Source organism: Macaca nemestrina, chromosome 5, assembly GCF_043159975.1.
Source record: "Macaca nemestrina isolate mMacNem1 chromosome 5, mMacNem.hap1, whole genome shotgun sequence".
NCBI lineage: Eukaryota > Metazoa > Chordata > Mammalia > Primates > Cercopithecidae > Macaca > Macaca nemestrina.
This window is the reverse complement of record NC_092129.1, coordinates 158,435,559-158,460,402: the sequence shown is the minus strand read 5'-3', so window position 1 is coordinate 158,460,402 and position 24,844 is coordinate 158,435,559. Positions and strand designations below refer to the sequence as shown.

The 24,844-nt window shown below is 39.9% G+C and overlaps 1 protein-coding gene and 2 long non-coding RNA genes across 3 annotated transcripts in view; 1 reads left to right on the top strand and 2 right to left on the bottom strand.

Annotated features, from left to right (window-relative positions):
• Window positions 1-214: 214 nt before the first annotated feature.
• LOC105482556 (uncharacterized) lies at window positions 215-11,617 on the bottom strand. The gene is made up of 3 exons (XR_011623152.1): window positions 11,499-11,617; window positions 10,215-10,341; window positions 215-2,127 (listed from the first exon to the last, which is right to left on the bottom strand). It is a non-coding gene; the product is annotated as an uncharacterized lncRNA (long non-coding RNA).
• An 8,602-nt stretch (window positions 11,618-20,219) lies between these two features.
• The window catches only part of LOC105482564 (secretagogin, EF-hand calcium binding protein), a 50,173-nt gene continuing 45,548 nt past the window's right edge, over window positions 20,220-24,844 (top strand). The window contains exons 1-2 of the mRNA XM_011742737.2: window positions 20,220-20,512; window positions 21,426-21,496. Coding sequence (XP_011741039.1) covers window positions 20,431-20,512; window positions 21,426-21,496 — 153 coding nt within the window. The 5' untranslated portion in view covers window positions 20,220-20,430. The remainder of the gene's footprint in view (window positions 20,513-21,425; window positions 21,497-24,844) is intronic.
• The window catches only part of LOC105482563 (uncharacterized), a 111,233-nt gene continuing 107,452 nt past the window's right edge, over window positions 21,064-24,844 (bottom strand). The window contains exon 6 of the long non-coding RNA XR_011623956.1: window positions 21,064-23,166. This is a non-coding gene — a long non-coding RNA (uncharacterized lncRNA). The remainder of the gene's footprint in view (window positions 23,167-24,844) is intronic.

The following is a 24,844-nucleotide window of genomic DNA, read 5'->3' as shown; positions in this document are numbered from 1 at the left end:
CCTTCAAAAAAATCCTGCTCAGCCGGGCACGGTGGCTCACACCTGTATCCCAACACTTTGGGGGGCCGAGTTGGGCAGATCACCTGAGGTCAGGAGTTCAAGACCAGCCTGGCCAATGTGGTGAAACCCCATCTCTACTAAAAATACAAAAATTAGCTGGGCTTGGTGGCAGGTGACTGTAACCCCAGTTACTTGGGAGGCTGAGGCAGGAGAATCGCTTGAACCCAGGAGGCGGAGGTTGCAGTGAGCTGAGATCTCGCCATTGCACTCCAGCCTGGGGGACAAGAGTGAGACTTCATCTCAAAAAAAAAAAAAAAAATCCTGCTCTCCTTCGATTTCACCCCCTGTCCCTCCATCCCCCAGCTCTAGGCAACAACTAATCTACTTTCCATCTCTATGGATCTGCCTGTTCTGGATATTTCATGTAAATTGAACCACACGGTATATTGTTCTTTGTGACTGGTTTCATTCACTCAACATAATGTTTTCAAGAGTCTTCTATGTTGTAGCATGTATCAATATTTCATTCATTTTTATTGCTGAACAATATTCCACTGTCTGAATAGACTATGTGTATCCATCATCCAGTTGATAATGTTTGGGCATTTCCACTTTTTAGCTATTATGAGTAATGCCACTACAAACATTTGTGTACAAGTTTTTATGTAGATATTATTGCTTTTTTAAGAAAAGCAAGTACTAGGCCAGGTGCAGTGGCTCATGCTTGTAATCTCAGTACTTTGGGAGACCAAGGTGGGAGGATCACTTGAGCTCAGAAGTTTGAGACCAGCCTGGGCAACATGGCAAAATCCCATTTCCAGAAAAAAAAAAAAAAAATTAGCCAGGCATGGTCGTGTGAAGCTGTAGTCCCAGCTACTTGGGAGGCTGAGGTGGGAGGGTTGCTTGAGCCCAGGGAGTTGAGGCTACAGTGAGTCATGATCCTGCTACTACACTCCAACCTGGCCAACAGAGTGAGACCCTGTCTCAAAAAAACAAAACAAAACAAACAAACAAACAAACAAAAACCCAAGTACTGTACATAAGATCAGTTTTCAGGCCGGGCGCGATGGCTCACGCCTGTTATACAAGCACTTTGGGAGGCCGAGGAGGGCAGATCATGAGGTCAGGAGGTCGAGACCAGGCTGGCCAACATAGTGAAACCCTGTCTCTACTAAAAATGCAAAAACTAGCTGGGTATGGTGGTACGCAACTGTAGTCCCAGCTACTCGGGAGGTTAAGGCAGAAGAATCGCTTGAACCTGGGAGGCAGAGGTTGTAGTGAACCAAGATCATGCCACTGCAGTCCAGCCGTCCAGCCTGGGTGACAGAGCGAGACTCCATCTCAAAAAAAAAAAAAAAAAAAAAAAGAAAGAAAAAAATTAGTTTTCAATGATTTTTTTTCAGGGTAGTAAAGAAGACCTTACAAGATATTTGTCATAAAAAGGGGCCTTGGGTTTGACAGGACTGAAAACCGCTACTTTAGCAGAAAGAAAACAAGCTTTGACTTCAGAAAGACCAAAGATTGAGCTCTCACTCTGCTACATACTGACAGTAATTTTGAGGAAGTTACTTAAACGCTCTGAGTCCCAATTGGCTCATCTCTAAAAACAGGAAAATTAATATCTACATCTCAAGACCGTTTGGAGGATTCACAAGATAATGTGAGGAACATCCAGCACACTGTATGTACTCAGCAAATGTGGTTCTGTTTCTCCAGCCACTTGATTTTGCATCTTCTCAGTGCCTTGCATAGATAAATAACTATTGAACTTGAATTGGGAAGAGAGCATAGTCACTTCACTTGCTGGTCAGTACAGCTCCTCCAGGTAAAAGACCTCTGCTAACTTCTTCCCATTGTGTAGACAGGAGATGTTAATCTTCCCTAAAATTCATCTATATCCTCTCAGCTTCCAAAGACCTCCTCTGATCATTTTTTGTGGGATACTTGATTTGGTGACAGCATCATGGTTCCCATGTCCCTTCCTGTGACACAAACCAGGCTCTGTCCACCCAGCAGATGATGAGTAGGTTTTCGCAATATATTTAGGAGTGGAAGTCCTCCCTTCTCAGACTATACTTGCTTTTCCCTTCTCTGACTCTGTACAGGTCCTGCTGTGTCTTTCTTAACCTGCAGCAATGTACAAAAAGAACATTTTGATGCGTCAATATGTAAGTGTACTACTTTTGATTACCAACGAAGTAACACACCAAGCACATTCTGAGCCTCAGTTCCTTCCATTCTCCATCCTGTACGGATGACACAGGATCCAAGGGTCAGAGCTGTGGCAAATACTCAATACCTTGTACTCAATACATGGATGTGTTATTAAAGTGGAACATATAAAAGGTTTTTTTAGGTTACATCTAAGTGTGTGATGCATGAAAACAATTCAGTCAAAAAACTATTCTTGCACCAGAGACTCCATTCTTTGACCTATGCAGCCAGCTGAAGGTCCCTGTAGCTCTGTTGATCATCTGCAAACATGGAAAAGCTTGGGTTTAGGCCACAACTATAGGGATCTGAGCATTCTGAATTGGGACTGCTTAGATTGTATATATATGTGTGTGTGTGTGTGTGTGTGTGTATATATTTATGTATATGTATACATAGCTTAATGTAGACCCAGCATGCCCCAGCATTTAGGACATTTTTCTCATCCACACTCATATTGAAGCCTGGAAATAAGCCATGCACACTCTCTCTGCTCCCATTCAGACAGCAAAATTGAGCCACTCTGCTGGAAAAGCCCATCTTTCGTCCCAGCCCATAGGCCAAAGGGGTAACTCTAAACCTTCTACCCTAAATGACTGGCATGAACATCTGACCCACAGGGGATCAGTCAGGTTCCTTCTCCAAATAATTTGGAAAAGTCGAGAAGAGCTAGTTCAGGGGCTGGCAAACTATTGCCCATTGGCCAAATCTGGCAATGCTTGCTAGTTTAATAAAGTCTGTGACTGTTGATAGTTGCAGCAGATATTTTATGGATCCAGGAAGCATAAAATATTTACTATCTGACTCTTTACAGACAACGCTTTCCAACCCCAGAGCAAGAAGTTTACAGAGACTTGGAGGCTGAGACCACCATTTGCAGGCAGGAGGGCTGTGGTGTGCCCTCAGAACAGAAGAAACTGTGCTCAGAGACATGGAAGTGAGAGAGAGAGAGAGCATGAAGCAGCGACTGCTAGGAGAAGCAGAAAAGAACCAAGCATTTCAAAGAAAGGGCAGAAAGGGCCGGACAACCTTCCAGTGTCCGTGAAACACATCAACCTTGCTTGTGCTCCGTATCTGTGACTGTCCCATGTATACAATAAACTCTTTTTACCTAAACTAGTTTAAATGTATTCCTGTTTTTTTCAACAAAGGATTCCTGAAAAAATCAGCCATAGGGGCCGTTATGTGACTGCAATAGGCCTGAACCAGTTAAGGTCTTTGAGTCCACTGCTGATTCCCTTGATGAGTTCCAGAGGGAGTTAAGCTTAGAGAACAATGGTAGGCAATAAAAGGTACTTGTTTCTAGGGACCTTTGGCTCTTAATCCATGGGTTCCCTGATCTTGGTGACTCATGCTTGTCCACATTTGAGTGAAAAGGGCCACTGCTGACCTTTAGCCTAAGGTCTGGACAAAGCAGACTGCACCCTCTTCCTCTGGGGCAGCAGCAAGCATCCAAGAGAAACTTTCAGCAGAGGCTGCCTCTGGCCTCCCCAGCAGTCTGTCTGATGAGGAGTGTGCAGAAAATGGAGACTGAAGAATAAATCAAAAGGAACATGGGAAGATGAGTGTATCATTAGTTGGTTGAAGTTCCATGATAGTGGTATTTCTGTTTTCATGCTTTGGTTCTTTTTTAGGGAAAACAGTATGTTCTTATGGTGCCCATGCTTGGGAAATGCATCATAACCCTCACTTATATCACATAACATAGGAAAAAACCATGACAACAATTTTACAAAGTAATAAGATCACAGTGCTATACAGTGAGTAAATGGGAAGCTGGTCTGATAGCTAAGACACTGATGAGAATAATTAAAATGATCAAAACCTTCTTTTCTCACAAAACCAGAAGCCAGAAAAGAACATTTTAATAATTCCAACTCTTAATACATAAACATTTTAAAATATGGTCATAAAGATAGTTAAAATATAAGTGACAAACTGGGAAAAATATTTGCAACTTATATTACAGAAACTGGCCACCTCATTATTTAAGTGCATAGTGTTACTATTTTCCTCATCCTAGTAGAGTGACTTTCTTCCTACCTGTGAACAAATCACTATTAATTTTTCAAATTAATCACTACAGTGTTTAGGTATGATTTTAAATCTGGGAAGAAACTGCAAATACTGGCAGAGGCAAGCTAGTAAAAGAGAGATTTAAATTTGTCATTGAGAAGAGATTATCATGGGAACTTCAAATTAAGATGATGAACTGAGCACATGTGGGAAGCCCTCACTCCCATCCTAACACCTAACACCAAAAATCTAGGATCCAGAAAGAGATTGTTCTATCCATGTATGTGTACAGTAAAAAAACTTTCTCCTTGGGCTGGGGATTTATCCACAATATGGGACTGCCTCCATGAACAAAGCGACAGGCACAAGATTCTCATGAAGATCAAGTCACAAACAAAGATTATAAAGCAACAAGGAAACCCTCCTGCCAGTGATGATAAAGCATTCTGAATGGTACTTAAAATAAATATGTTAAAAATAAGTAAATATTAAAAAAGAAAAAAGAATCCACAAGACAAAAAAAAGAAATCTATTTTAAAAGAACAGGTGTTTTTTTAGAGTCAGAAATATTGCAGTGGAGGAAAGGTAGCTGAAAATTCTTTACAATGCCTTGCTTTGAAAGGCAGTCTGGGTTGGCCTTGCAACCTGTTTTGATCAATGGAATGTGGCAATAGTGATGTGGTGCAATTTATGAGGGTGGGCCTATCTACAGCCTCCATATTTGTCTCTTAGAATGCTTTGGCTTGGAAATATTAAATATTAAAACAATATTAAATAACACTTGTTAAGGCATTTATGGACTTTATGGAGGGGGTGTGCTCTATAGGTATAGGAAACACTGTAATGGAATTCTGGTGTGGGGAAGAGATTGGGCTCAACTCTGAAGTCCAAGGAGCAAGATGATGTCAGTGAATAAAAATTTACTAAACTAAGACATAAGAGGGTAACGAAGATTCTGACTAACTTGACCTAACAGGATTCCTTGCTGAAGGCAGGCCAGGATGATCAGACATTATCTGAGGGATGGTGAAGGCTGAAGAACCAGTCAGATATTGAGAGTGATCAGATATCCAGAAAGGAGTAAGGGACGGTCTTGCTAAACTGACTTAGCAAGGCTCTTGCTAAAAGTGAATTTTACAAAAAGTGTATAGATGAGCCTAGGAGAAGTTTTAGGAGCCTGTCAAAAGTTTGGTCAAGCAAAGAATCTGTCAGAATCCAGCTACCATGCTATGAGAATCCCAGGTGAGCCACATGGAGGGGAACTGGGCCATTTTGCTGGACAGCTCCAGCTGAGCTCCTGGCTGACAGACAGCACCACCTGCGAGCCAGGTGAAAGAGGCCATTCTCCCAAGGCCATTTAGGCCCAATCAAAGTGATGCCACAAGCAGCAGCAATAAGCCTCCCCTGCTGAGTCTGGGCCAAATTACAGCCTTGTGAGCAAGTAAATGACTGCTGTTCTCTACGCTGTGTTATCCAGCAATCAATAATGGAAGAGACCACTGCGTAGAAGCTGCAGTTCGGGTGAAGAGATGGGACATACCTCGGTGCCAAGTTTCTTTTGGGCAAACTCTGAGGCAGATACCAGGCAGGCTTTGTTGGAAGGGAGCCACAGATGGAACAAAGAGCAAGACACACATGGTGTTGAGGAGAGAAATGTCTGGCAATAAGGAGCCAGACCTGAAAATGAGTTTTAAGTCATCCTGTAAGCAAGAAAAAATTTCAATGTTTGCTGTTTCAAAACAGGAAGCTTTATCATTTTAAGTAATTAACTTTAATTAACTTGGATCTGGGTTTTTTTATTTGAACCTTCACTTGTATTACATGCTGTTTATTGTCAAAAAATCATTGAAAACATATTATGTTAAATAAAAAGAATGTCTTTGCAGATCATTTACTAATTAGTAAGTCATATGCACTATGTTTGCTTCTCTTGGTTACTATTCCTTGAAACTCTGGCTCCCAGGCCACAAACCTCAAGTCCTGTATTTTCAGTTTAGTGCCAACTATCTGCTGTCAGCAACTGTCCCAGACTGCCCCTGAAAGGTGTCTGTCACTGGGTGGGCTATCAGTAAAAATTTAGATGATTGAACCTCATTGACTTCTTGAATGAGTATAATGTGGGTTACCACTGTCCTAAGGGATTTCAGGGGGCCAATTCTTTTCTTATGGACCAGCTAGAAATAAACTGGTCATTTAAAATGGCTCTATAAACTGAGATCACTTGTGAGAAAGAGTTAACACCAACCCTGAAGTGCCCAACTTCTGTGCTTGGAGAACTGTGAAACAATATGTACTAATAGAATGGAGTAGAATTCATGCTGGCAAATGCTTTCCTTCTTTTTTTATTTTTAAAATTTTATTTGTTTGTTTGTTTGTTTGACATGGAGTCTCTCTCTGTCACCCAGGCTGGAGTGCAGTGGCATGATCTTGGCTCACTGCAACCTGTGCCTTCTGGGTTCAAGCAATTCTCCTGCCTCAGCCTCCCTAATAGCTGGGATTACAAGCACTCACTACCATGCCTGGTTAATTTTTGTATTTTAGTAGAGAGAGGGTTTCACCACGTTGGCCAGGCTGGTATCGAACTCCTGACCTTAAGCAATCTACCCACCTCGGCTTCCCAAAGTGCTGGGATTATAGATGTGAGCCACCGCGCCAGGCCTCTTTTTTAAAAAAATCCTTGTCAACAGCTTTACTGAGGTAGAGTTTATATAACATAACATTCACCCACTTTAAATATAGTTTGATGAATTTTAGTAAATTCATCTGATTTGCAAGCACCACCATCCAGTTTTTTTTTTTTTTTAACACTTCCATCACCCAAAAAGTTCCATCCTGCCTGTTTTTTGTCAAAAAAGTAGATATCCCTGACATCTTATGACCATGGATCTCCTTTCTGTCTGTGGAGTTTTGCCTTTTTTTAGAAATTTCATATACATTGTAATCATATAGTAGGTGTGTGTCTGGCTTCTGGGAAAAATATTTTTTGCTCATTTTCTGTTACTTCTCTTATACTTCATCTTGCCTGGTCATATTCACTGGCAAATCATGGGAACTTGGCCACAGGCAGGAGCGTGGAAGCTGGAGATCAGAGTTAGGATCCTGAGTCTGCCACTCTCTGCCTGTGGACCGTGAGCAAGTCACGGTTCTGAACTCCATTTCTCTGCCAGGAGCATTAGGGTCATGCTGCCTCAGTCTAGGAAGAACTCAAATTTAAAAGATCCAACAGCTGTTCCCACAACAGTTGATATAATATGATATGGTTCCTTACCAGTTGGTAATAACCACTGTCCAGAACACCTGCAGGCTGCCTCCCCTACCAGCCGAGCAAACTCAGCCTCTCCATTAGGACCCCTTAGATCTTTCTGATATCTAGACACCAGCCCCACCCCCCTTAAAGGAATAAAGCCTGGTACAGCAGGGGGCCCGGGCACCTCCCTTAGCCCCCTGCACTGTGTTAGTGTCCTTTCTGATTGTTTAGTGCCCACATCACACCCAATGTGAAATATTAGGAATAGATCCTCTGTTGACAGGAGGCAGGAGGATGGAATAAGAAAGTGGAGGTGAGGGGAATTTGAGGCTGGGACTTTGAAAGAAAGGGCTATAATCAGACTGGAACCAAAGTGCTAAAACGTATTCAGAACAAAACCAAAGTCTTACATTTAGGTTTAAAAAAGAAGGGCACAGTAATAGAGTAGGGTGACTTGGTGGTCAGAGACCTGGAGATTATGGCCAATGACAACTCTCTGTGGGCTCTCAATAATATGGCAGAACATTCACTAAGAGGTGAATAACAGACCAAATATTTACTTACCTGAAACGCTTGGCCAGGGCCCTGTGAGCCCTAAGCTGGGCACCAGTGAATACAGGGCTCTACGTTCAGAGCATGGAAGGAAACTACTCGGCCGGTCTGGGGCTGCAAGTACACCTGAGTCTCGCCTCAATGTTTTTGTAGTAACTAAGTAGCACAAAGAACTCTCCCCATCCCTGTCCAATCAGACTGAGCTAGAGTATTGACTGAAGGTCCCCAGCAGAAGGACCTAATGGCTAGAAACCCACTAGAGTGTCCTGGGGACCACTTGGTGCTATTAAGAGACCCATATGTGTTTAACTCAAGAAAAGGAAGAATAAGGAGATAAAAGACAGGTATCCTTAAATGTCTGTAAATCTGTGAAGTGAGGGAAGCTTCAGCCAAATCTCTGTGGCTTACATTGGAGCACTGCAGGGCGTAGATTTTATTGAAGGCAATTTTCCCTGAGTCAGAGCTCTCCAAAGATGGAGTGGGATGCCTCAGGAGGAGCGGACTTTTTCCTTGGTATTTGGGTCAGAGGCTGGACACACCACTGTCAGAAATAATTAGAGGCAGCATTCCCATGGGGAGCATGTTAAGGAGGAATGCTTGTTCTCCTCTCCTCAAATTTCCACAAAAGGGAGGCTGTTTCCATTCCATACCCCAAAAGAAGAAATCTGGACTAAATAATTGCCATTTTTCTTCAGATGCACATGTGTCTCCTCTCACCTTCTCACTGGTGAATTTAGTGATTTTATAAATTGGTGAATTTAGAAAAAGGGGCTATATTAGTCTGCTTGGGCTGCCACAGCAAAATACCACAGACTGGGTGGCTTAATCAACAGAAATTGATTTTCTCCCAGTTCTGGAGGCTAAAATGATCAAGATGCCATCATGGTTGGTTTCTGGTGAGACCTCGTTTCCTGACTTGAAGACAGCCACATTCCCGCTGTGAGCTTACATAACCTTCCATCTATGCACACAGGGAGAGGACTCAATCTCTGTTCTTGCCTCCTCTTCCTATAGGGACACCAATCCCATCAGATTAGGGCCCCATCCTTATGACATCTTTTAATCTTAATTACCTCCCTAAAGGCCCTGTCTCCAACTACAGCCATATTGGGGGTTAGAACTTCAACATATGAATTGTGAGGGGATGAGTATGCGGACTCTATAGCTCTGCCTATCCCAAGGTGCACTCTGGCCTCTTCTGTACCACATGATAAGCTTAGCCTCTTCCTATGATGGAGATGCCTGTGGCTGCTTAACTCTTCCTGTGGCTTGTGGGTACATATCGTTTGGAAATCAGAAAATATTAGGAAGCCTATGATGCTCACATATTAGCCATATCCTCTTTTCTAGCTTTTATTAGTGATAAAGCTAGTATTTTGATTTTTCACCTAGCTCTGTGTTGTATATCTCAATTGGGGGAAAAGGGGGTGTTATTTAATGAATTCCCTAAAACAAACAGGGGAAGAAGCTGGAAACATGAGCTCCTTCTAAGATCATACCCTCTTTCAGTCCTATGCTGTATTTCCTTCTGTCTATGTCTGAATAGAAGTCCCAAAGAGCTTGGCTTTTAGATACAAAACAAGTTCATGCTTGGAATGAAACTGTTACCCATGGGTTACTCTGCCATTCCTTTTAAATTTAGCGTAGAGGTATTTGGCAACTGGATTTGCCAAATTTCTATCAAGGAAATATTAGTCCACATAATGTCAGCAAAACAACTTGAAATCTCTCCAGGTAAATATTGATGAATCTCTGAGCTTTCTGAAAATGCAAACATCTCAGCAGTTGCTTATAGCCTCATGAAATGCATTCTGTTCAACATAGAGGCAGCTATCCCCAGGAAACAAGTGAACCCTTGTTTGTTCTGTTTATTTGAGGAATTTATTAAGTTGGACTCTCCTATGAAAGTTTGGGTAGGCACCTAGAAAAATATTAACCTTTCTCTGAAAAGAGGCTCAACTCTTGGCATGCTTCACACAAATGCATTCATTCTTAGGAAAATACCAGTTTAAATCAGGTACAAAAGGTCAGAATGCTAGAGCCCTCCTGTGTATGCCCCAACTTTTTTCTTTCCTTGGAAGTGTCCTCTTCAGTCCCAAGCAGAAAACTTGAACCCCTCCTGGGCACTTACTGCTGGCTCTAGACATTAATAGGCATACAGACAATACCATGCCCTAAAGCCACTCACCTTTCTCTACGTAGAAAACTCCATTTACCAAGCATAAGCCTTGGCTGGCATTTAAATGTGCATCAGCAGATATCATACTAGCTAAGGCTTGGTGTGCGAAGGACTTCCAGTTTGAATGAGGTAGAAACTGGAAGAAAACAAGTAACCCAGTGAAATCCTGTTGACCTTCACTCTCAACCACTAGGATTTGAAGAATGGAGTAGTTTGTTCTGCTTAATCCTTAAAAAGATCCTCCATAGGATCTTTCATAAGGATCCTAAAAAGATCCTTCATGATTAGGGAAGGTACAATCCCTAACGCATATGTCTTTGGTGCTCTCTTAACTTGTCCAAGTGCTTGCATGTGCCCAATGCCATGACTGGGCAATTGGAAGCAGATGATACAAGTCAGTTTTACCGTTCCTCACAACCTTCCATAGATGTCAAGAAAAGGATACAAGACAGCTAGTCGGGAAGCCTGGGTGACCTTAGGCATCCCATCTTTCTGGGTCTTGTTTTTCTCAACAATGCTAGATTAGTGTTTCCCAAATTTTATAGATGATTAAAATCTCCTAGATGGCTTTTTAAAATACAGATTCCAGGCCCTTGCTCTAGGAATATTAATCCATCAGATCTTGGATAGCAAATCGGAATCTTTATATTGTATGAGCACCCCTAACCCAAATTAGATTACCCTTAACCCAAATTAGACTATGAGCAGGGAAGGTTTGGAAAACACTGAATTCAATGCTGTAAAACATCTTTTCCAGGATGGGCGCGGTGGATCACACCTGTAATCCCAGCACTTTGGGAGGCTGAGGCAAGTGGATCATGAGGTCAGGAGATCGAGACCATCCTGGCTAACACGGTGAAACCCCGTATCTACTAAAAATACAAAAAAAAAAAAAAAAAAAAAAAAAAAAAAAAAAAAAAAAATTAGCCGGGCATGGTGGCAGACGCCTGTAGTCCCAACTACTCAGGAGGCTTAGGCAGGAGAATGGCATGAACCCAGGAAGCGGAGACTGCAGTGAGCTGAGATCGTGCCATTGCACTCCAGCCTGGGTGACAAAGCGAGATTCCGTCTCAAAAAAAAAAAAAAAGAAAGAAAAGAGAAAAAATCCTTTCCAGATCTAGTGATGGAAGTTTTAGGTGGATCATCTGAATTTAGCATGACAGTTGCTGTCAGTCCAACTTTCTCCACCTTTACGCATTCAGAGGACTTAACTGTGGGCAGCTCCTTCCTAGTGGGGTTGTGGGGGAGGTTTGTAATCAGCAGAAGCCAAGTAGCTAATTAAATCCAGATTACCTGGTAAATTTGTACTTATTCCATCCTGCATTGTAATTCACCAGCTGGCTTTATTTGAGTCTTCAAAGGTTTGCAGAAAATGTTTCAGCTTGTAATGATAATATCTCTGAAATTCCAAGACTGACAAAGATAAGACACTTTCATTTGACAAGCAAATTTTATAAATCACTTTCTTCTCCTTTGTCATGTCTTTAGCCTCAGGCATCTACTCTATTCTCAAAAAGAATACCAGGGATAGAAGAACTTGACAGAGTTGAAAAAAGAAAGGAAAGGACAGAAAGACAAAAAAAGACAGAAGGATGAAAGAAAGAGAGAAAGAAAAAGAAAGAAGGAAAGAAAGAAAAGACAAAGAAAAGAAAGAAAGAAAGAGAGAGAGAGAGAAGGAAAGAAGCCACACCAAACCTGTTCATCACTATAATGATTGAGATTTACAAAAAATAAAGTTTCACACTTTTTAATTTAGCGTCTACACAGAAAAACTGAAATTTTTACAAGGAGTCTTGACATTAAGAACTCAGTGACCTCTAACAATGTGGTGGATGAAGTATGCTGACTCACCCACTGTATTATATGTGTATACATATATATATACACACACACATATATATAAAGGGGAGTTTATTAAGTAGTATTAACTCACAATATCATGTCCCACAATTGTCTGCAAGCTGAGGAGCAAGGAAGCCAGTCTGAGTCCCAAAGCTGAAGAACTTGGAGTCCGATGTTTGAGGGCAGGAACCTTCCAGCACAGGAGAAAGATGTAAACTGGGAGGCTAAGCCAATCTAGCCTGTTCACATTTTTCTGCCTATTTTTATATTGTGGCCGCACTGGCAGCTGATTAGATGGTGCCCACCCAGATTAATGGTGGGTCTGCCTTTCCTAGCCCACTGACTCAAATGTTAATCTCCTCTGGCAATACCCTCATAGACACATCCAGGATCAATACTTTGCATCCTTAGATCCAATCAAGTTGACACTCAGTATTAACCATCACACCCAGTCACTGAAGAAACACTGAAAATGTTTGATAGACTATTTTCAAAATCAAAAATGCTCTGATGCACGGACCATTTGGTAAAAGATATTAAGGGTCTCAGCTAAGTGAAAATAGAAATGCAGAGAGGTAAGTGTAGGCTGGATCTAGTTTCTGCTTTGAAAATATTTAGCAAATCAGGTGAATTTGTCCTTCAAATTTCACAGCATCAAGAGACAAAGCCTAAGGAGGAGTCCTATCAATGTTAGTGAAATCTAGAAATAATAAAGCCCAAGTGACTTCATTAAAAAATATCTATTCCAAACTGCAGTGCAGATGGAAGAGAAAAATCACCTAACATAAGAATTTCTAACCACAAATTGGCCCTCATACATATTTGCTGCCTGAATTCATTCTAACTGGGTGTTAAACAAAACAAAACAAAAAAACCTCAGTCTATGAATTTGGTTTAAAGTTGCCTTGGGCAGATAATGCCATAGACATCTGGTATAAGCTAATGCAAATTCTCTCTGGAGAAATTCAGCCTAGGCTTTAAAGTATTCCCATAGATATAGTTCCAAGACTTATGAATGTATACAGTCAAAATTATAAAAATAACATAAGAAAATATGTCACTATTAGTGAGATCTAGCAGGAATAACACACAGTAGAATCAGACTTCAGAGATGGGAAAAATGAGAAGTAGAATGTTCAATAGTTAATTTTAATCAGTTCAAATCAGTAAAAGATGGAAAATATGAGAGAAGAAGAAACTACGAGACATAATCAAACATATTTTAAAAAGAACAAAATATACAATGTTAAAAACTTAAATGATGACTTTAACAATTGATTAAATACAGCTGCACTGAGCATCAGTGAATTAAAAGATGGATCTGAAAAAATTATGCAATATGCAGCACAAAGAAACAAAGTGGCAGAAAATATGAATAGTAATGAAGAGGAGGAGACTTAGAGTGAGAAGGATTTATATATTTCTAATTAGAATCCCAGGAGAAAAGCGGAGAGAGATGGTTAGGGAGAGGGAAGGAGTGGAGAGAGAGAGAAATTAAAGAGTTAATGGCTAAGACTTTTCTAGGGCTAATGAGAGATATCAAATCACAGATTCAAGTAGCCCCATGAATTTTAAGCAGGATAAAAAAAAATCTCTAGACATATTGTACTAAAACCACAGAACTCCAAAGACAGAGAAAAATCCTTACAGCAGCCAGAGCAAAACAACGGAGACCTATAAGGGAATTACATAAAGACAAACAGCTGACTTGTCAACAGCAGCAAAGGAATTCAGAAGGTCCTGAGGGAAAGATAATCTCAGCGTTCTAAGAGAAAGTAGCTGTCAACACAAAAATCAATATCTGACAACGTTTTTTTTTGTCAAGAGCAATGGTGAAATAAAGACATTTTCAGACAGATGATGACTTTTCCTCCAACAGGCCTCGAATAAAGGGGATTTTAAAGGATGCACTTTTGGAAGAATAACAGTAATCCCAGATGGAATTTCTGAAATGCAAGAAGAATTAGATGAGCAAAAACAAAGACAAATATACGGGAAAATCTAAACAAATATTACTAGATGAAAAAATAATGGTAATATTTTGTGGATTTAAAATACACTTAAGATACATAATAACAATAGTATGTAAGTTGGAATGGGGTGGACAGTTCTGAAATATCTTAAGGTTTTAACGTTATGTGCAAGGGCTGTAATGTATTAATTTTTACTTTAAAAGTCACGTATGCATGTTGATACTTCTAGGATTAAAAAAACTGAAACAGAAGATGAATGTATAATTTCCAAGTTAATAAATAAGAAAAACCAAATGAAAGAAAAAACTTTATCAAGCAAAAAGCAGAGAGGACAGAAGAGAAAAATAAACATACAGAAGGCAGGAAAAATAACATGAAGTAAATCCAAATATATCAGTAATTACGGTAAGTAAAAATAGCTACATATTCTATGGATACAATCTAAAACAGGCAAGATGATGAATGTAAATGGATAAAAATAGCTAGATGAAGCAAATACTACAAAAGAAAGTGGATGCACCTATAATAATATTAGGTAAAATAAACTTTAATAGAGCAAAAATGTTTACAAGAGATAAAAGGTCACTACACAATAATAAAAGGAATCCGTTCACCAAGAACAGATAACTTTTAATCAATATTCACCCAGTCACATAGTCTCAAAATACATAAAACAAAAAAATGCAAATAATGACAAGAAGAACCAGACAGATCCACCAACAGAACAGAAGACTTAAACATATCTCTTCATAATCTTTAAATCAAGCAGGCAAAAAATCAGTAAGGATATAGAAGTTTAAACAATGTAACTAACATACCTGATGTGATGAACATACATAGGACACTACATCCCCAGATGGAGAAATTCATATTTTTTTCAAGCACACACTAAAAATTTATGAATATTTACTTTATAAAGGCCCATAAAGCAATCCTCAACAAATTTCAAAAGATGGCTGCTATAGATCACGTTCTCCACCTACAATGCAATTAGATTTAAAAATCAATAACAAAATAGTTACATAAACCATGTGTATTTAAATTTAGGAACTTTTTTTTTTTTTGGAGATGGAGGCTTGCTCTATCGCCCAGGCTGGAGTGCAGTGGCACGATCTCGGCTCACTGCAAGCTCCGCCTCCCGGGTTCATGCCATTCTCCTGCCTCAGCCTCCTGAGTAGCTGGGACTACAGGAGCCCACCACCACGCCCGGCTAATTTTTTGTATTTTTAGTAGAGACGGGGTTTCACCGTGGTCTCGATTTCCTGACCTTGTGATCCGCCCGCCTCAGCCTCCCAAAGTGCTGGGATTACAGGCATGAGCCACGGCGCCCGGCCTAGAATTTAGGAACATTTTAACTCATGGGCCAAGGGAAATCACAGTAGGAATCAGAAGAAAATTATAATTAAACAAAACTCATAGGATGTGTCTTAAGTCTTACTTGGAAGGAAATTTATAGCTTTGAAATGATTGTATTTTAAAAAGCTGCAAATTAGCAAGTTAAGTACACATGTATTTAAGTTAAAAAAGAAATGGTTATTAATGTATCAATATTTCATGAACAAAATTTACAAACTATTTGGGAATTAAATATAATAATGTCCTTATTCTGTGTAGACACCTAGATTTGGCTATGCCTACCATTTGTTTAGTAAGTACTATGTATCAGACTTGGTGCTGAGATAAACCTGCATGTAATTTAGGAATGTAGACCCAGAAGGGGAAAAATAGGAAGAAAATAAATTTTAAAAGCTATACTATGCATTTGTATTATTAAGTTTGTAAGAAGATGGCTGTCTAAGTGGCTGGAAAAATGCTTAGTTTCAACTTACTTTAAGAGACTGCTTTTAAAGAACTGCTTTTGTGCTTTAGTATAAGTTACAAACGTCTTCTTTCATAATTTAATGTATCAACTCATTAAGAAAAGGTGGTATCATTGGTGTAATATAGAATACTGAATAGCCACTATTTGCAAGACACTGTGCCAGATGCTATGTTCTGTTGGGTAGGAAGGGAAGAGAGGACAAGAAATTTTGAACCACTTAAGTGTGATAGGCTTTTAACTTTAACACTCAGCCTTCCTCTTCAAAAATCCCAAATTAACCCAAACAACCACCCATAAAATCACTATTAACTACTACGTTAAACTATTCAAAGATTTTAATTTTTATTATTAATAATGGTGTAAAAAGGTATCTCTTCCACTGCTAAGAGCAGTATAAATCAGTAAAATTCAGCTGGAGGCCACTTTTAACCTTATGTTACTAAAGACGTAAGATGCTATACATTGTTTAGCCCAGCACTTGTGGGTTTAGAACTTTATCCTGAAGAAATAATTACTAGAGTGTGCAAACATTTAGCTGTAACAGCAGAGGTTTATGATTGTGAAAACCTAGGGACAATTAAAAAGTCTAAAAAGAGGATATTAGTTAAACAAATTATGATAATACCAGCATTAAAATAATATCATAGAAGAATATTTAATGACATGCTTCGTAATACTAAGTGAAATGAGCAAGTTACAGAACAGTATAATCTACTTTTTGTGCATATAAAAAATTACTATAAGGACATAAACCCATACGTTATTATTGCTGATTATCTCTAAGTGTCAAAATTATGGAAGAAGCTTTTCTTTCTTGTTTTGTAGTTTTTCTAATCTATATTGTTTAAATTACCTGTACTATTCATGTGATTGCAAAGGAAACAGTAAAATGTATATGTTTTTAAAACATTAACTCTATTTCTAGTGTTTTCTTATTTTCTTATGAAAACCACTGTCCAATTTCTTTTGTTCTGCTTGCATGGCCCTTTGGAACTGACGTGGCCTTAAACCAAGGCTGTCTCTTTGAATTCTAAGGTCTACTGTATAGTCTGTGAGGTGTCTACAATGCTTGAATGTTCAACAACATTGGAAGATGAGTACTGTTTATATTTCCAGTTAGAAATATCATTCTGAATTTGTAAAAAGATGCAGATATTTTAGCTTAGAATTGAATGGATGCATCAGGGTTAATTAGCAATGCTTCAGATTATAGACCACTGCCGCTTCTTGTGCAACTAACCATCAATTAGCTATGCTAATGAGAAAAGCAGGAAATGATTGCAGGAGAAAATGAAATCAGTACGGAAAAAAGAAAAACAACTGATTTTGCTCGCTAGTTTCAGCCATCAATTGTCAAAACTTACCAGGATGACATATAAGTATAAATTCTAACCTCTTCTTGGAAGAGACAGTATATTAATAAGAAAGTAATGTTAATTCTTTTGAAGTTTTTTCCTTTTCTTGATTATCCTTCAGAGACACAATACCTAATTAATAAAATGACCAGAATATGAGCAGCAGGAAACTTATAGACAGAAGGTTAATCAGAGGTTCTAATGTAATCCCTAGGGGAACTCTTAAAAAAAAAAAAATCAATGTAGAGGTCTTACTCCAAACTATTAAAATCAGAATCTCTGTGGAAAGTGCTAATTAATCCATAAGATGCATAATGTATTTCAACTTGATTCCAACTGCTGAATATTTGCTTTGCACTGAGTTCTCCTTTTGGACAGGAAGGGACTCTGATAAACCACCTCTGGTTCCTTCATCCCCATCTCCATCACTCCAGTTTAGGCAGGAAAACTTTTCCAATGAGACAGTCTTACAGGTGTCTCCTTCCTGATACACGATCCTTAAATACCTTCCTACTGGCTCTCTTCTCTGTTAAGGGCTTGGATGATTTTCTAAAAGGGAAACCTTTATATGAGAGAATGCAGGATACCTACGCAGTATCTACCTACCTAGTGCCATGATAAATATTTGGACGCAAAGAAAACAGGAAATAAATTATCGAGTGGAGATTGCAGCTCCCCAGAGAGCTCCAGATGACAGGCTCCTGGAAAGTGTTCCAAGTTCTGTTTGTTCTCCAGTCCTGAGAACAATCATCTTTGTGGCTGTACTTTTTTTCTTCTTTCCCTAGATTTCACTTTCACAACTTTAAAAAGTTATAATAGCTTGCATTATATGCCTACTGCCTAAAGTTTTAAGACAAAAGAATTACAAATATCAAAATTAAAATCATCTGTGAGCCTCCCTCTTCACCACTCCAGAGAAATATATCATTAATGTCATTAGTGTATATCTTCCATGTTTTCTATGTGTAGAAACATGGATTTTATTTTACAGAATTGAGTCATCATATATGTACACTTTTGAAACTTGCTTTTTAATCTTAACCTTATGTTTTGAGAATTTTTCTGGATCATCAAGCTCAAAATCGAGATTTTTGTGTATGCAGCAAAGCCCATCATAGAGATTTACTATCATTTATTTAACCATCCCTCCACATTAGATCTTGATTATTACTTCTGAAATCTGCTTTGTTTTATCTTTTTCCACTACTTATCAGAAAACAAGATCAGCCCTGGTGAGTTCATACCAATTACTTTTTGTAACTGGTGCTTGACATTGTATCCAATAATTTCCCAAAGTCACAGATGATAATTATGGATACTGAACCCTTAACCCCTCCTATGCTACATATTCTTTTCTCCAATTTTTGTATCCAGCACTTGTTTCATTGGTGATGATACTGCTTTTCCTTCTTTAGGCTAGGCCACACTCCTCAAAAATCCTGAAGTTTACTTCATCATCTTCCAAATATGTATGTATGGAAGATTCATCATTTTAGTAGCTAACTTACACTGAATGTTACTGTATATACTGTGACAATAGGTTTATGTGATTTTTTATTTGACCTTTATGATAATAACACAGGGTAAATACTACTATTATTCCCATTTTACAGTCAAAGAAAGTGAGGCTTCTTTTGAGTAACTTGCCCAATATCACACACAACTAGTAAGAGGCAAAGCTGGGCCCCGAACCCAGAACTATTTTCTTCTGAACAATTTTTTTTCATTATTATTAACTAAAGTCCATATTTATTCAAATTTTCTTAATTGTTACCTAATGGCCTTTTTCTGTTCCAGCATCACGTCCAGGATAAAACATTACATTTCTTTGTCATGATCCATTAGGCTCCTCTTGGCTATGACAATCTCTTAGACTTTACTTGTTTTCTCTAATAGAGTCACCCCTCATCAACTACAACACCATAGCATCTATAATTCACTGGACATTGCTATGTATGGTTCTGATCCTCACAGCAACCTTCCAAAACAGATGTTTTAATCCTCGTTTTACAGATAAGAGAATCGAGGCTTAGGGAGATGAGAACTAATGGTGCAGGTTACAAAGCTGGTAAATAATGGAACTCGGATCCCGACCCAGGACTATCTGACCATGAGTGTCATGTTCTTTTCACTACTCTGGTTTAGATGACTTATGTATGTGTGCTTTTTATAAATAATTCTGAATGCTAAAACCAGAGTCAGGGTGCCGTAAAGAAGATCTACATCTGGTTCAACTTTCTTATCTAATATCCAAGCATTTTCTATAGATTATCCAACGAAAGGTTCTAAACATATAGTCAAAAGGTATCAGTGTAGTTTGTACACGTTTTCACAAAGCATTGCCCAATTTTGAACAGTCCTGATTGTTAGAAAGCTCTGTGTTCCTCCAACTGATTTTTATCCTTTGGTCTTAATGTGGCTCTTAGGAGCCAAACACAATCATCTAAGCCTTCTACCTAAGTACCCTGCAGGCAGACACATCTCCCCCAGACTCTCTTCCTGGCAGAGTACGGCTTAGTTTATTTTTCCTCAGCATCCTAATGATGCTACTTTAAATCACAGTGACTTGCAGTATCCCTATTTAGTTGCAAGTCCTTATAGTGCATTATAGTACAGCAATGTGTATGTCCTATACAATCAGGACTCAATAATTGCTGTTGACTTACTCCTTGCTTAAAGGGAACCACTTACCACCATCACCATCTCTTCTCACCTACCCTCCCCACACACTACATTTCTAAATCCTCAAGCCCAAAGGGCCCTAACACTGACACTTTCTGCAACCCTTTAAATGAGGCAGCTCTCCCTAGAAAACCCCTTGAGGCACAAGTTTGGAAAGTGAGTCAAACATAAGAGGGATGTCTTCTCTGAGTCTGACAAACAAGTTAAAGGGCAAAAGCAGTGAGCCGTGGACGCCTGGAGACAGTTTCTTTCTTCCTGAATCCCCCACGCGCAGAGACAGACAGGATCTGCTAGGACAGCGCGAAGGGCGGGGCGGGGACCAGCGCGCCAGGAGCGGGGCGGGCTTCCAGCAGCTGGTTTTTGCTGAAGGCTGAGGGACGGCTCAGCGACGCCACGGCCAGCAGCGCTCGCGTCCTCCACAGCAACAGTTACTCAAAGCTAATCAGATAGGGAAAGAAGCAGGAGAGGGAGTCAAGAAATTCCATACAGGAGTCCTTACCAAAGTTGTCTAGGTCCTTCCGCGCCGGTGCCTGGTCTTCGTCGTCAACACCATGGACAGCGCCCGCGAACCGACTCCGGGGCGCTTGGACGCCGCTTGCTTCTGGCAGGTCTGGCAGCGCTTTGATGCGGATGGTGAGTAGAACAAGCTACTTGCACACTCAGGTGTAGACGTGGCTCTAAGCTCAGCCCACTGAAAGGACCTAGAGTTTCCCCTTTACTGTAGGGAAAGTTATCGACCTGGGTTGTTAATGCATTGTACCTAATACAGTATCATTAACAGACGTTTGGCATACTGGTGATATACATCTATATACCTTGTTAAAATTCTAAGTGGTAGAATTTCCACTTTCCCCTTTCCAATCTCTCTTTGTGTGTGCGCGCGCCATATATATGGTAGACATACATATATATTGTTTATATAATGACTAATATCATTGTATACATTCAAGGCTTGTGGGACTCAGCTATTTGAAGTCATCCTTCCCTAAATGGGCTCACTTTCACTCAGTGACTTTGTTGTACACCCTTCACTCTCTCAAAATGAGGATAAATTTTATCAACTTTCAAAACGACTCCTCCGCCAAAAAAAACGACTCCTCCACCAAAAAACTACTTGAAAATAAAATGAAACTACTTAATATTTGTTTTTATTAATAAAGAAACAAAATATCTAAAAGGTGTGTTTTAACTCTGCAAACTGGGATTCAATACTTACACCTGTTAAGTTTCTCCAGGCTTCAGAAATTTCTGGGTTAAATTTTATTGTTAAGTTCACGTTTATTCGTTGATTAAAATCCATGTACTTAATAGCCTTTTTTTCCCAAACACTAATATAAACCCTAGCATAAAGCACTTATTCTGGAACGGTGTTTACTGTTCAAACCCATATCTTCTAGAGGTAGGTGTTGGCACTTTGTTATTGGAATAACAAAAATAGTGTTGATGGAAGCTTTATAAATTGTGAGAGTAAAAACATATTTAGATTAATACTGTCATGTGTTATTTTATATGTTACTATTATTTATGTTTATTTTCTTGCATTTAGAAAAAGGTTACATAGAAGAGAAGGAACTTGATGCTTTCTTTCTCCACATGTTGATGAAACTGGGTACTGATGTAAGTACTTGCACACTAAGCCTTAATGTATGCCTCTTAGTAAGATACACACATCCAAGTCTTATGTTGATTTGTACCTATTAATTCCATCTGACCTCTTTTCTTCCTTGCATGCATGTAATTTCTCCCCCTCTCCTAGCAACATAGAGGGATTTAGGCAGGTTTTATAAAAGGCACAACTGTAGCATTAGACATGCTGGTCACTGACTTTCAGTGTAACATCTGTCATCCACTCAGAGATCTTAACTGTAGACTCAGTTAGCTTGGTTTTGAATGTCTCCTTGGTTATGTCTCTGCTAATTGATTTATACCTGCGGATAAAGTAGCCCAATTTGTTCAAAAAGCTGGAAAAGATGTTAAGCACATTAAGGCTCTGGGTGTTTCATATGTATGATAGTCCTCTGATAGCAAACTACAAACCATTTAAAATCATTTTTCCATTATTCATTTTATTAGAAGAGGTTACAGATTTTTCAGGGAATGACAAACCAGGAAACAGCCAGCATACCCAGAGCCCAGATATAAATGGAAGCCAATCTATCTAGTGTCCATCTGATGGTAAATCTGTCCTTGGGAGATGTAAGTGAACTCTTGAAAGTCTCTGTACCAAAGCAGAGAAAAATTTTACACAGAAACACATGAGCAGAGGCCAGCCTGGGGATGGGCTCGATCTGATGAAAGCTCCAGCAGGGCATGCATAGTAGAAGGAGACGCTCTAGGAACAACTGAATTTAAATGAATGATGGAGATAATTTGTCCTTATCCTTTAGCTGTTTATCTGAAGAATAGAAGTGCATCACATTCTCATGTGAGAGCTCAGTGAGGGAACAAGGAGCTCCTCACCACTGTTGAGAACATGGAAAGGGTATGGGATGGAGGGTGCAAAGGAAGCCAGTTCAGAAACAAAGGGGCTGACATTTGCCCCCTTCAGCCGCACAGATCTCTTGGTCCCCCTCTATTTCTGTCTGCCTCTCATATTCTGTCTCTCTTTTTTATGTCTGTCTCTGTCATTTTTCTGCTCACTTCTGTTTCTCATCTCTGTGTTTCATGGCTCTCATCTCCCACTGTTTCTTCCTTTCTCTCTGACCTCTCTGTCGCTCATCTTTCTTGTCTCTTTCTTATATCTGTTTCTCATTTGTTTCTCCATCTGTCTGTCTCTTTGTTTTCCCACTCTTTTTCCAGTCTCTCTGCTTCTCAAAGCTCTTTTGTTCTCTCCTTTCCCCAGGTCTTTTATTTCTCCTTTCTTCTTTCTTTCTTATCTCTCTTTTTGACTTTCACTTCTTTCCTCATCATTTTCTCCTTCACCCCTTTCTTTGCCTCTTATCTCCCTTTTTCTTTACCTTTTATTGCTCTTTGTCTGCCTGCACTCCACCCCTTACCCTGTGCAGCCTGTGAAGTGAAAGGATCAGCAGATGAGAAGGATAAAGACATGAGTCCCTTCTTTCCTCTCGTCAGACCACTTGCACACACTCGTTTTTATCCTTCATTCTTGTACTTACACAAGCTACAGGTAGAGCTGAGGAAGCCTCCACCAAGTGAGGCTTCTGCCTCAATCTTGCAGCCAGTTTCACATGCCAGCAGCCCGTGGTGAAGCCCACCAGCCTTGTCCATAGGGCTTCTATTTATATCTGTAAATGTAAGGCTCATCATGCTCCAGGAACCCATCTTATCTATCATGAACATGGGTATTTGAGGAAGGCAAAAAGACAAAGTTAAAACCACTCAAAATCTTGGAATAAATGGGATGGTCACCTCCTAAAAATCTATCATCAGGGACCTGGACTTCTCACCTTTTCAGAGGGCTCCTTGCTCTAGTGATTTATAAAAGGGAGGAGAAAAATTGCTATCAGTGTTGAAGCTGGAGTATCTAATTTTCATTCATCGAGTTGGGGTCTGCTCTAAGCTGAGGATGCTGTGAGATATCTTCATCTGAGGCCTTGGCTAACCTTAGAAGCATTGTTGCCTTTGTGAGAGAAAAGAGGGATGTCATCTCTTGCAGCTTGACTGTTTTTATCACTGCCCCTATCTCAGACCTGGTCCATGGACTAATGCTTTTACACAGGGGCAAGCATAATCCTTGAGGAAAGAGGACAAAAAAGGACTCACTGGTGTCCTGCGCAACTGCATTCGGTGCAAATGTCCCTGAGGCTGGAAAGGGGGTTGGAAGGTCTCATAATCCTTAACCTAGTGCAAATCAAATCAAATTTCAGTGTGCCTGAGAGTTATATTTTCTTTGTTAAAATGCAGACCCCTAGGTCTCATCCTGTAAGTATTTAAGTACATTTGGGGTCTGCCAAGGATCTTTCATTTTAAAAGCACTCAAAGTCAGTTTGCATGTTTTTTTACCCTCTTTTCCTCCAGGAACGGTGACTTTTGGAGAGGGGATTCTAATATAATTAGGCCAATCCCACTGAGTTGTGGCAAGAGCCCCAGGCACATCTCATGAGCACTTGGCTGGGAAGAAAGCTTTTGGAGCCAGGATGATAAGTTTGAACTCTTAACTAGAAATGATATCATCTGCCATTGGATGTCTTTCAAAATGCTGAGGCACTACTCTGGGAAGTGTGCTTGCAGGGACCTTCACTGGGCACTCCATGTTACCTGGACAACCATGATTAAGGAAGCTATTCCTAATTTTGGGTTTTGTCTCTGATGAGTAATAAGCAGGCCTTAAGGAAGTTCTTAACAATAGGGCAGGATTTCCAAAATGGAAGCCCTTTCAGTTGAGGAACAGTCACCATTTGACTGTGACATCTACTTTTGATTGGTAATGCCCAGTGAGTACAGAATCCAGCAGCAGGGAGGCCTCCACAATCAGGCAGCCCCTCGCTCTGGTGTTCAGCAGTGGTAAGCCATCCTTCAAAGGCATGAATAGCTCTACTTTCCTCTGCTGATTACTGGGTCACAGAGACCTCAGAAGAAGGTATTTTGAGGTTTCTAACAGCAAGCTGCCTGCTAATCTATCCAGGAGAGCAACCAGCTTGCTTGTAATTACCTGTTCCTCAGAGCCTTGGAGGGGATTGACTTAATGGAACCATCAGCTGCAATTGCTGCTGTTTCTGTTACTCCCTGCAAACCTTTTCTTTCAAAATGCTGAGATTTTAGCCAGTCCATGGATAAGCATCAGATTCTATGTGTACATACCCCTCATGTACAGACTGTAGCACATCCTGGGCCTCTTTCAATACTTCAGGGATTATAAGTACCCTGCTGGAGCCTAGTGTCTCAGATAAGGACTGATGGGAAATTACAACAGAAGAAGCCCCAGTTTCTTTTGCTTTAGGTCAAAGGGATAGTCATGAGCTTTGGGGTTCGGGATCTGAGAAGACAGAAGGCAAGATTCTGTGC